The 12820-nt window shown below is 37.2% G+C and overlaps 1 protein-coding gene across 1 annotated transcript; it reads left to right on the top strand.

The window, feature by feature from the left end:
* Positions 1-343: 343 nt before the first annotated feature.
* Positions 344-1837, top strand: LOC108993057. The gene is made up of 3 exons (XM_018967827.2): positions 344-745; positions 968-1228; positions 1280-1837. The coding sequence occupies exons 1-3, from the start codon at positions 344-346 to the stop codon at positions 1835-1837; spliced, it is 1221 nt and encodes a 406-aa protein (XP_018823372.2).
* Positions 1838-12820: the final 10983 nt, after the last annotated feature.

Below are 12820 nucleotides of genomic sequence, written 5' to 3'. Positions count from 1 at the left end.
TGGGCATCTTCAGAATACAGGTACAGGTGAGCACTTAACAGCTATGAAACTTATTCTAGGGGAGGTGGTATCATCCATAACAGCAAATGATAGCAAGTGGAAACAAAGAGCGAAACAACACTGGCTTAAACATGGGGATAGGAACACTCAATACTTTCACATGCAAGCAAACCAAAGAAGGAAAATTAATGCAATCAAGTGCATAGAGGACTCCCAAGGAAGAAGTGTTACAAAATAGTCAGAAATTGGAGAGGTCTTCACAGGTTATTTCTCCTCTCTTTTTACCACTTCCCATCCTTCATCTGTTGAACAATGTTTGATTGCACTGGATACTAGACTAGATATGGACATGAAGGCCTGGCTTTTAAATCCTTTCACTAGGGAAGAAATCAATGCAACAGTATTTCATATGAACCCCTTAGGGTCGCCAAGTCCTGATGGGTTCCCTGCTCAGTTCTACCAAAAACATTGGGAGGTAGTTGGTGACCAAGTGTGCAGTTATGCTCTTAAGTTTCTCAATCATGGGGGCTTGCTCAATGATGTTAATGATACATATATCTCACTCATTCCCAAAGTCAAAAGTCCCACAAAAGTAGCTGATTACAGGCCCATCAGTCTTTGTAATGTATTATACAAGATTGTGTCCAAAACCATTGCTAACAGACTGAAAAAGATACTGCCCCAGATCATTGCCCCCAACCAGAGTGCCTTTGTACCTGAAAGGCTAATAACTGACAATACCATGGTAGCCTATGAGATTCTACACTCTATGAACTCAAGAATGCAAGGAAAAAAAGGTTTTATGGCCCTTAAATTGGACATGAGCAAGGCATATGATAGGGTAGAGTGGAAATTCATTGAAGCCATTATGATCAAGATGGACTTTCCTTCCCACTGGATCCACATCATTCAAGCTTGCCTAAATTCTGTCTCTTACTCAATTCTTGTAAATGGAGAACCTCAACAGATTTTTGTGCCTTCAAGGGGCCTAAGACAAGGGGACCCTCTGTCCCCTTATCTTTTTATCTTATGTGCAAAAGCCCTCACTTCTCTTCTAAACCAAGCTGAGGCATGTGGCAACTTAACTCCTGCTCCTATTGGTAGAGGCCCAATCACTGTGAACCATCTTTTCTTTGCTGATGACAGTCTCCTTTTCTGTCGAGCAAAGCATGAGGAAATCAAGTGTGTGCTAAATATCCTTGATCTTTACGAGAAAGGATCAGGACAGGTACTAAACAAGGATAAATCTGCTATTTTCTTTAGTAAGAACACTGCTTAGATTACTCAGCAACAGATATTGCTGCTAGCAGGTGTCCAATCCACATCTAGCTTTCAAAGATACTTGGGCCTACCTGCTTTGGTGGGTAAAAAAAAGATTGCCTCATTCCATTCCCTAATTGACAGAACCTGGACTCGAGTCTCTAACTGGAGGACTAAGTTTCTATCTGCAGCAGGAAAGGAGATTTTGCTCAAGGCAGTCCTTCAAGCCATCCTCACCTATGCAATGGGAATGTTCCTGTTACCAGTATCCATTACCAGGAAGTTAAATCAGATTCTTAGGAAATTCTGGTGGGGATTCAATGAAGATTCTTCCAAAATTCAATGGGTTAAGTGGAAGCAACTCAGTGGCAGCAAAGAAATGGGAGGCCTTGGTTTTGGAGATCTAAGATGTTTTAACCTTGCTCTACTCTCAAAACAGGGATGGAGGATTCTTCAAAATCCAACATCCCTAGTGGCACAAGTGTTAAAGCAAAAGTATTTTAACAAAGGAGACTTGCTTGAAGCAAAGTTCGGACAAGGCCTTCCTTTGCATGGAGAGGCATTCATGCTGGCTTAACCTTGCTAAAGAAAGGTCTCATATGGAGGCTTGGAAATGGTCAGAAGATCAACATTTGGCAGGACAGATGGATTCCCTCACTACCTGCCCAAAAGAGCTTGACTCCTCGAGAAGCAGACTGCTGATGTGACAAGGTTAGTGATATTATTGAACCCCACCTGAAGCAATGGCAGGAACCTCTCCTTTGTGAATTGTTCACCCCTCAGGAAATAGAAGGTATCAAAGCCATTCCCATCAGTTTAGGGGGGAGAGAAGACATACTTATATGGCAGTTCTCCCAAAATAACAAATACACAGTCAAAAGTGGTTACCATCTTAGCAAAGATTTGGAAAGAGAACAAGAAGGGGAATCATCAAGCAAGCAAAGGGACTGCCAAGTGTGGAAGAAAATTTGGAAACTTAATGTACCTCCTGCCACCAAGATGTTTATATGGAAAGCATGCAGTGAGGCCCTTCCCACTCTGGCTAATCTTAAAAGGAGAAAGGTAGTAGAGGACAGCCTCTGTCTAATATGCAACCAAGAACCTGAGACTTCTGGCCATGCCTTATGGGGCTGTATTGGGGCAAGAGACGTGTGGAGCCAAGGTCCAATGAAAGTGCATAAATTATCCCTTCAAAGTGACTTGATTTTCAATGTTTGGGCAAGCTTGGTTGGCACACTTGCTCCAATGGAGTTAGACGAAGTTGCAGTCACAATGAGGGTGATATGGTCTAGAAGAAATGATAGTTTGCATGGGAAAGGTTTTAAACATCCACAGATAATCACAGATCAGGTCAGGACAGTAATTTCATCTCACAAGGAGTCCCTCCAACAGAAAACTGGTCTTAACACAAAGTTTCTGGCAAGAGCTAATAGATGGACAAAACCTGCAGTAGGGATCCTACAAGTTAATTGGGACGCAGCTATGCAATCGAGGGAAGGAAAATTTGGTATAGGTGTAATCATAAGAGACCATCAATGCCTTGTGGTAGGCGCTCTTCGTGCTAACAGACCCCTAAGAGGCAGTGCTTTTGATGCAGAAGCTTATGGAATCCTTATGGCAACTGTTTTTTGCAAGGATTTGGGTTTAAGACAATTATGCCTGGAGGGGGATTCAAAACAGGTAGTGGATCTTTTGAACCAAGATGATTCCAACTGGAGCATGGGTGGATGTCTCATTACAGATGCCAAAAATATTTTGAATTCAACTGCTACTTGGTCTGCTTCACATGTATATCGTGAGGCTAATATGGCAGCTCATATGCTTGCAAAGGCTGCACTCGACTGCATTGAAGACATTTGTGAGATTGAGATGTGTCCAACCTATATTTTTCCTTTGGTCACTAAGGAAATGAGTTGAATTGTATTCCTTTACTTTGTATCAACATGGTTCTAGTGTAAGTGTTTGACTTGATTAATGAGATCAGTTTTTCATCAAAAAAATTAATAAAGTCGTGCCCAACTGGCGGAGTCAGGATTGAACGTCTTTTAAGCAAGTTCAAGCAAATCGATCCTTGCTTAAACAATACTTAGGAGCTAGGTTTATGCAGCCTGGAACGTTGTGGCCTTGGAGGAATGCCATGACTATCCAAATCAAGCTGCATATATATTTCACTTATTATTTTTTAATGTTATATTTCATTATCATTACAACTAGGACTGTTCATCCGACCCGACCCGACCCGAATTGTAAATATCTCGACCCGACCCGAACGAGTTAACTTCCGAAATGGGATTTTCGAAACCGTTTCCGTTACCCGATTACCCGACCCGATTATTTTTGGGTTTTCCATTTTTTTGTTTTTGTTTTTTTTTAAAATCAAGAAGCGAAAAAAGAAAAAGAATAAAAGGTAAAAAACTAACAGAAGTGAAGATAAGAGAAACAACGTTCAAGCCAAATTTGGAAAATAAGAACACGAGCCTTATTTTTGAAAAGACAACATTTGGAGTTTCATTCTACCAAAAAAGTCTGGATCTGTTGGGGCCAATGGAGGAAGGGTTAATTTTCGTGGCTTCCATGCACCTTGATTTGTTGAGTTTCAAATTTGTAACTTCCTTTTTTGCTTTGAACCCAACTAGCTGCAGAGGACCAAGACACAGAGCAGCAGGTTGTTGAGGGACCCAGATTTCAGCTCAGATTTCTGATTGCATACCTTGCACCTGAAAACCATCTCAGATAGACCTGCTTCACTCTTAACAGAAGGACCCATACAAATGAGTCCATCACGAATAGCACAATCTGTATGAGTCCAATGAGAACACAAGTCACACCCAATCCATCTACAGGTATTTACCTCGATATCAAACTTGTTACAGATTACGCACATGCAAAGATTGCAGAAACCATTTCTGTTAATGCATACATTGTTTTTGTCAAGAGCTCTGGAGAAACTTCCGCAACGTTAGAAATTCTTTTCTTTGCTTGGAACCACCATTGCCTTCAAGGATAATTCAGAGTCCATTTTTCAACTCTTCTAGAACCTCATCAGGTGGCGATACTCAAGAGCTCTCCGCTCCGATTGGCGATTGCGATCTTCTGGCTTGGCGTCCAAGAAAGCAAGACTGGTCTTGTTTCGGATTTTTTCAGGTAATGGGTAATACCCGATAAAAAGCTGAACGGGTGCGGAAATTCCGTTTTCGATTTTGAACGCAAACGGGTCAGATTTTCGGGTCGGGTAAGTTCGGAAATCTCAGGCGGGTCGGGTAAACGGGTTTTTTTGTTCACGCCTAATTACAAGAAGAGACGTGCAGGATTTATTTGTTCTTGAGGGGGTACTTTTTATTTATTTATGAAGTGACCGAGTGACGACATTATTATAGCAACTTTACCCAATAATCTGTGCACAAATATCTCAAATTCGAAAATGATTTGACCTTTTTTGTGAAGATTTGACCAAATTCTATAAAAATAAGATATTGGAACAAACATATGTTATGAATTAAAAGAATTGGAATATCCATATCAGCCATTCCTTTAGGATTAAGAGAATAAGAATACCATCATATATGAAATACAGAGGTTTATTCAAAAAAAAAAAAACAAAAAGAGAATAAGAATACCCATTAGCCATACAAAATATATATATTCTAAATCATGCCCTCGCTTATCTCAATATTTTTAGATATATGAAATGGGTCATACGTACAAGATTATTTCTTCTCTAATGAGTTTTTTCAGACATTTAATATCAAACAAATTATGCATATAAATCCCACTCTTTTTATAAAGATGCATATAATAGGCTTCCATCTTCGACAAAATAATGCAATTATTTCGTCAACAAAAGTACTAAGGTTCACAAAACTCAAAGTGCACAAACTAATGTGACTAAATGTGAGACATTAGATCACTACAACAGATTTTGACGTTTATGACAGATGAAATCGTCATAAAAAATAAGCAATTCATTACAAAAGCTTTTTTGTGATGATTTAAGACCGTCACCTAAAAGGCGTCACATAATCTTTTTTTGTGACGGTTTACTGTTCAAACGTCATAAAAAGCTTTATTTGTGATAGTTGGAGTCTTCCGTGAGATATAATGTTCGAACATGATTTTTTTGTGACAATTAAAATCCATCACAGAAAGTGACATTCGTACTTATAAACCGACATTCGAACGTTAGCTCGACTAAACTAACATTCAAACTTAAAAAATTTGACGTTCGTTGTTTTCGCTTCACATGAATGATATTTACGTTTGAATGTAACGAATTTTGTCTCAGAGACGTTTGAATGCAGCATTCGGATGTTAAAGAAGAAGAGTTCAAACATAAAGTTTTTGATGTTCAGACGTTGGTTCATCGTTTGCACATATCTATTCTAATCATTCAAACGTTTAGATTGTTTGTCCATTGAAATGTGTGAACGTAGTGTCTTACATTCGAACATTTTGTTGGAATTCGTTGGTATTTTATTTGAATGTCGATTCGAACGTGAAGCCATGTTCGAACGTTTGTTCTTTATATGCAAACATTATGTTCAGAAATAGTAATTTCATAAAATTAAAAAGCATACAAATTGTTTCATATTACACCATAAATATAACAACTAATAATGTCTTATAGAGTTGCAAAAATTGACAATAACAGTTTTTAATGATGATAATAATAATGATATATTGATCATTTCTTCTTCTTTCCTCGCCCGCCCTCTGCGATCCTACTGAAGACATAATACGTTCCATCTGGACCATCATCTCCCTCTATATTTAGTCTTGGACTTCAATTGTATCTCCTACATTCACAATATTATAAAATTCACAATATTTTGTTATTTATCTTTTTTTAAATTCACAATATATACACAATTAATTACCAATACATTCACAACATATTCTTATTAAATTCACAATATATTCACAATATATTCTTATTAAATCACAATCAATTATCTAGCAACATATTCACATATACAAACATATTCACAATATATTCTTATTAAATCACTGTTAATTATCTAACAACATATTCACAATGAATTATATAACAATATATTCACATTTTCACAACAATATTTATAAAAATTACAACATATTCCTTACAAAATGTGATACCCTGTATTTACATGTATTTTAACTAAGTAATTATTGCATTTCTTAGGATTGTGGGCTTTCTTATTTTAAATTTTAGATGATTTACATTGTATTATTTTATGACTTTTAATTGAAAAATTTAATTCAATGTGTCTTATTGTTATTAATTTGTTAATTATTTAAAATGTTATTTATTTTAAATTAGTTTATTGTTGAATTTTATTGTTTTATTTTACTTAGTCACTGTATTTAAATTAGTTTGATTTAAATTGCCGTTTTGAATCATTTTTGTTGGATCAGTTTGAAACCCAAGATGAAAAGGCTGGGTCTCATTTCTTTCCCTTCTTCTTTTTTTTTTTCCTCTTTTTCCCCCCCATTTTCTTCGCTATTTTTCCTTCTTTTTTCTTCCCTGCCTCCCAGCCCGCGCGACACCCCCTCCCCTCTCCCTCGTTCCTTTTTTTCATCCACCCAGTGTGCCGCTGTGCACCTTTCATGGCCTTCATCGGCCTTCCCATTTTCTTCCCCTTCGGCCAGCGACTTTTTCCCTCCATTTTCAGCTCCTCCCTCGGTGCCGTTAGCCTCTACGCATGACTTCAAGCCACTTGGTCTTTACATTCCAGCGCCGCTGTCACGCCGCCGTTGGCCACCATATTTTCACCATAGCACTAACGGCCTCCCAACTACCTAACCCACCCATCCTCATTCTTGATCCGCCATAGTTGAAGCCTCTCCATCCCCATTTTCAATTTGAGTGTTTTGGCCTTCAACCGCTGCCCACGCCGCCACCCACAGCCAACGACCACCACCACTAGCCTCACTAACAGCCCTAAACCCTTCCCTAGTCATCCCAAGTCTTCGTTTGTCCCCGTTCAAAAGTTAGATTTTTGAGACCCACGACCCTTGTCCATTTTGCACTATTACGTTGTTGTACCCCTACTTCTTGCACCTCCTTGATCGTTTGAAAATTATATTTTAGCACTGTAAGTAATTTTTCAAAAAATTTCTTGATATTTAAAAATAATTTAGCACTGACAAATCTTCTGCATTCTGGTCGGTTGTGCTGGACATTGAGTCCAATGAATATGGGGGGTCGGTTGGATGTGAGAATGTGTTGTTTATTTAATTGAATTATGCTTGCGTGCATTTATGTTCTGTTTGGCATCATGGCATTTAATGCATCATGTCATGCATGCTCATGTGTTGTGAATGAAAACTGAGTTTCATGTGAGAGGTGATTTTGGGCATGTTTGAAATGAATGGATTGAATGGTTTGAGAGAAAGGAAAAAGAGATTGTAGGGATTGTGGTAAGCAGGAACTGTGGTAGAGTCTCGCCTGTGATTCCCGCCTACGGTGCATGCAGTAGGGATGGTGGTAGAGTCCCGCCTATAATTCTCGCTTATAGTGCTCTGATAGGTACCCCTTGTGTAGAAAGGAACTATAAGGATGGTGGTAAGCAGGGATGGTGGTAGAGTCTCGCCTGTGATTCTCGCCTATGGTGCTCTGATAGGTACCCCTTATGTAGAAAGGAACTTATATAGGGATGGTGATAGAGTCCCGCCTTTGAGTCTTGCTTGCAGTGCATGCGATAGGGATGGTGATAAGGTGGGATGGTGGTATTCTTGCTTGCAATTCCTGCCTACAGCGTGAGCTGTAGGGATGGTGGTAAGTATGGATGATGGTAGTCCCGCCTGTGATTCCCACCTACGGTGCACACAGTAGGGATTGTGGTAAGTAGAGATGGTGGTAAAGTCTCGCCTGTGATTCTTGCCTACAGTGTCGGATAAATGATTATGTTGGGTCATTTTTCGGGAAATGATGGTTTATGATTTAATGGTTACAATCACTATTTTCTGGGAAAATGGTTGGTTTATGTTTGAGCCATTTTCTGGGACAATGACGGATATTATTCATGGCGTGTTTTGGGTCAAATGAGATTTTTGACGTTCGTTGGAAAATAATCATTTAAGGGAAAATGAGGGTTTTGGGCCACATTCGTGTTTCGTCAGGTGCACACATGTTTGTTGGATGCATTATTGTATTTTTATCTCTTGGTTTATTTGGGTGATTACTTACTGAGATTCATATCTCATGTGGTATTCCTTACCCTGCAGTACCGTTTTATGGTATCAAAGCTTCTTATGCAGATGCTGATGTTTTACTTGAGGATTTGGCTCTACCGGAGGAATGATTTGGGATCACTCGCTCATGTTCGGGAATTGTTACCTATTTTGAATTATGTATTTGGTATCATTATGTTTTTATGGGATTTGTTTCCCTTTTGTCTATGTATTTGGAATTTTACTTTATTTCATGAATAATTGTATAATTTTTTGTAATACCTTTATTTTAGTAGTATTGTATTTAAAATTCTAGTGTTTAGTTGACTTATTCAATTTATCTGCTGCATTTTTGTTGTTCACTTCTGCACGTACACACATTTGGTATTTATCGTTGGGATGTATGACCCGTGTTGTCATCATCCCGACATCATGAGTCTTGCGTTTCCGTATGTTGGAGTTAGAATTTTACAAATGACAAGTTTCAAAAATTCCCTACAAATAATCCTTCATACAAAAAACACAGTACTAATTAGTTCAAACTAAATAACACATAGAAAAATCACAATATAAATCAAAATAAATACAATACTGACCTCTTTTCAAGAACAAAAATAAAATAGCTCTCTCACTCAAGCTCTCTCTCACTCTAAGGCTGTGTTTAGATGTTGAGCTGAGCTCAACTTAATTGAGTTCTTTATAAATAGTAATGAGTAGAGTAGTAAAGGGAGTTATGTGTGGTCAATCTAAATTGAATTTAAAGTATGTTTAGATATTACAATGAGTTTAGTACTTTTTATGAAAAATGGAAAAAGGTTGTGGGTCCATGTATAAAGATGTTTTAAGTTGAAAAAGGTTATAGGTCCCACGTATAAGAAGGTTTTGAGTTGGAATGAGTTTAGTAATTTGAGAATTATGTGTTTGGATGTTAGACTTAGTTTAAAGTTAGACTGAACTTAGCTGAGTTTAGCTGTGTTTGGGAACGAAACACAGCCTAACTCTCTCTAACGTTTCTCTCTATGCGGCATGGGTTGAAGGCAAATGGGATGAATTGCCTTCAACCTATGCAGATTAATGATGCCCCAGACTTTGGGATGTCTTTATTCTTTTTTCAATTTTTTTGACAAGCAGCGAATTTGGTCATTGAAGTAGTTCTAGATTACAAGAACGACGACATTTCAATATGTTAATCGAGTTATTGCAGAGACATTTTAAATGGTCACTACATTCAAATAGCTGTCCATTCGAACGTCACAATATATCTTTGCATGTTACATGAAGTTTTGGATTCCCGCTAAAAGAACCGCTTAGTTTTTAACACTCATAGACGTTCGAGCATACAATAGTTCACGTGCAAACGTTAAAAAACCCCACAACAAGCACACATCACGCGGATTAAGTTCGAATGTATCATTAAAAACGTTCGCATATTTTTTTGATGACGTTGCAGGCCAGGTGACCTATAATTCATGCCAAAAAGATCCCATCAATATTTCCATTCACGTTCACACATCCAAGTTTAACGTTCGCACGTGAAGGTGGGACGTTAAAACCTTACGTTGTACACGTTTGAATGTAAATAACTCAAGTTCTGCATATATTATCTAACAATTAATGCAGAAAAAGTCCAGCTAAATTTTTAAACATGTTCGCACATCATCACAACACGTATGGACGTAGATTTGTATTGTTCAAATGTAATTCACATATTTACATATTTTTTAAACAATAGTGGTTTATATAACAATAGTAGTTTATATATTATTAGCTTATAATATGTTATTACATAACATTAGTTGTTAATTATACTTTATTAATATATTAATTACACTACACTAGTATATATAGTATATATATTATACTATTGCACAATGTACTAGTATAACATATATATATACTAGTACAGTGTTATTAGTCACTTCACCGGACCATTCAATCGGTAGGAGCGACGGGCGGTGTGTATAAAGGGCAAGGACGTAGTCAACGCGAGCTAATGACTCGTGCTTATTAGGAATTCCTCGTTGAAGACCAACAATTGCAATGATCTATCCCCGTCATGATGAAATTTCAAAGATTACCCAGGCATGTCGGCCAAGGCTATAAACTCGTTGAATACATCAGTGTAGCGCACGTGCGGCCCAGAACATCTAAGGGCATCACAGATTTGTTATTGCCTCAAACTTCTTTGGCCTAAGCGGCCATAGTCTCTCTAAGAAGTTAGTACATAACTTTAGTTGTTAATTACACTTTATTTATATATTAACAACACTAGACTTGTATATATAATATATATACTATACTAGTATAACATATATACTAATACATAGTGTTATTAGTATAATATATTTTATGAGCTTATAATAAGTTAGTACATAACATTAGTTATTAATTACACTTTATTAATATATTAACAATACTAGACTAATATATATAGTATATATACTATATTAGTGCACCTTGTACTTATAACATATATATTAGTACATAGTGTATAAGTATAGTATATTACATATAGTATAGTAATAATATTCTTGATCAATAATCACATATTCACACTATATAACAACTATATTATCAATAATAATATTATCAGATTACATAATATATAACAACTATTATATATTATATTATAGATAATATATTATTTACTATAAATTATAAAAAATTATTCTAGAGACATTCGAACGTACCAATATAATGTCTGTATGTCTAGGGCATTAAGTGACAAACGTTTGCACATAATAACGTAATGTTCACATGCAACGGGAATTAAGTATTTTAATGTTCGAAAGTTAAAATAGAAACATTCGGATGTCTTTTTCACTCATCTTGTGACGTTCTCACGTTACACTTCAACATTTGAACGTTAGGTATATATAAGCTTCTATCCGAACGCGAAATGGCATAACGTGCAAATCTCTCTTTTTCCTCTTGTTGCCTTTGTTGCATATAGCCGCCAAATCCATCGTCGCCGCCTTCAAGCTCCACCACAAACATCACAAAAGAGGTAGGCATCCCTCTTTAACATTTGGGTAGATTTTTTTTTTTTAATGTTTAATGGAGGTTTCAGGGGTCTCTGAAACCTATTGGTGGCCGGAATTTCATCTTGATTTTCTGGCCACCACCGGTTACCAATAGCCAAATGGCCACCGTAGAAAGTTTTCTTGAAGTGTATACTTCATTTCTACTTTCGAATGTTCTATAGTACGTGCGAACGTATTGTGAGTGCGTGCGAATGTCTATTTTACATTCAAACATATGTTTGTAACGTTTGCACGTATGATCGTTCATATTCTTAAGCGGCACATACGTGTGAACATTAGTATTACGTGTGAACGTTATTTGGAATTTGTTCGAATGTAAAACCTTTCAGCTTCCTCACGTGCGAACATATTTGTTTTGTATGTTCAAATGTAATAATTTTCTGTTTATTTTATTAATACCGTGTGAACATATATTTGACTTAATTCAAACGTGTGTTTTAGCCTTCACGCTTGAACGTAACTCATCTTATAGAATTATTATTCTAGAGGAAATTAACGTTTGAACATAAAATCTAAAACATTCGCACATATAAGCTTAACATTCGAACGTGATATGTTACGTTCTAACATGTTCTCGAAATAATTTAGATTACATTACATAAGATGCATCATAGTAATAATATTGCTCAAATTTTTTTATTTCTTTCAGGATATGACTCATCTTCTGATGACTAAGAAAATGGAGAAGGAAGGATCAAGCCAGAACATGTCTCGAATCAGGGCTCGAACAGTGATGTCCGAACGAGAAGTCATGATCAACCATTTCCACGAACTCATATGGGAGCAAAAGAGCGTTCGAGATGCGTTTGTTATGAGATGCTGGATGAGTATCTGCACATTAAGGGGTAGTATATACTCGTCAATGGGGAGTTTTATATGAAGATGTGCTCTATGCCTCAGGATGCATCCTCTCACACCATGACAGTACGCAGTATTCAATTCGAGGTCTCGACAGATGTCATTACCGAGCTTCTGGGGATCCGTCGCATAACTGAGATATTGAGTGCATGAGATGCTCAGCCTAGGGATGGATCTGAGTAGAAACAGATGTAGGCGCTTCTACATCATTTACTGGCCCAATTGACCAGTCGGAGACTGAGGATACTGATGATGAGGATGACGCCTGAGATAAGAATTTCTACATCCTCACTAGGAGTGACCAAGAGCAGATCAATAGGAAGAACTCATTCAACCAGGTACAACTTCTCCATTTTTCCGTATGTTGCATCTTATTGTTGCAACAAGTGTGGATCATGTGGCACATAAGGTCACATTTAGCTGGACTCGCGAACAGTTCCTTATACGAGTTGCACGTGGAGAGCCCATCGACTTTTCACTTTGTATTTTTTAGAGGATTTGTTACGAGG

This window comes from Juglans regia, chromosome 15, assembly GCF_001411555.2.
Source record: "Juglans regia cultivar Chandler chromosome 15, Walnut 2.0, whole genome shotgun sequence".
Taxonomy (NCBI): Eukaryota; Viridiplantae; Streptophyta; class Magnoliopsida; order Fagales; family Juglandaceae; genus Juglans; species Juglans regia.
Note: the sequence above shows the minus strand (reverse complement) of the source record. Positions and strands in the feature narration are given on the sequence as shown.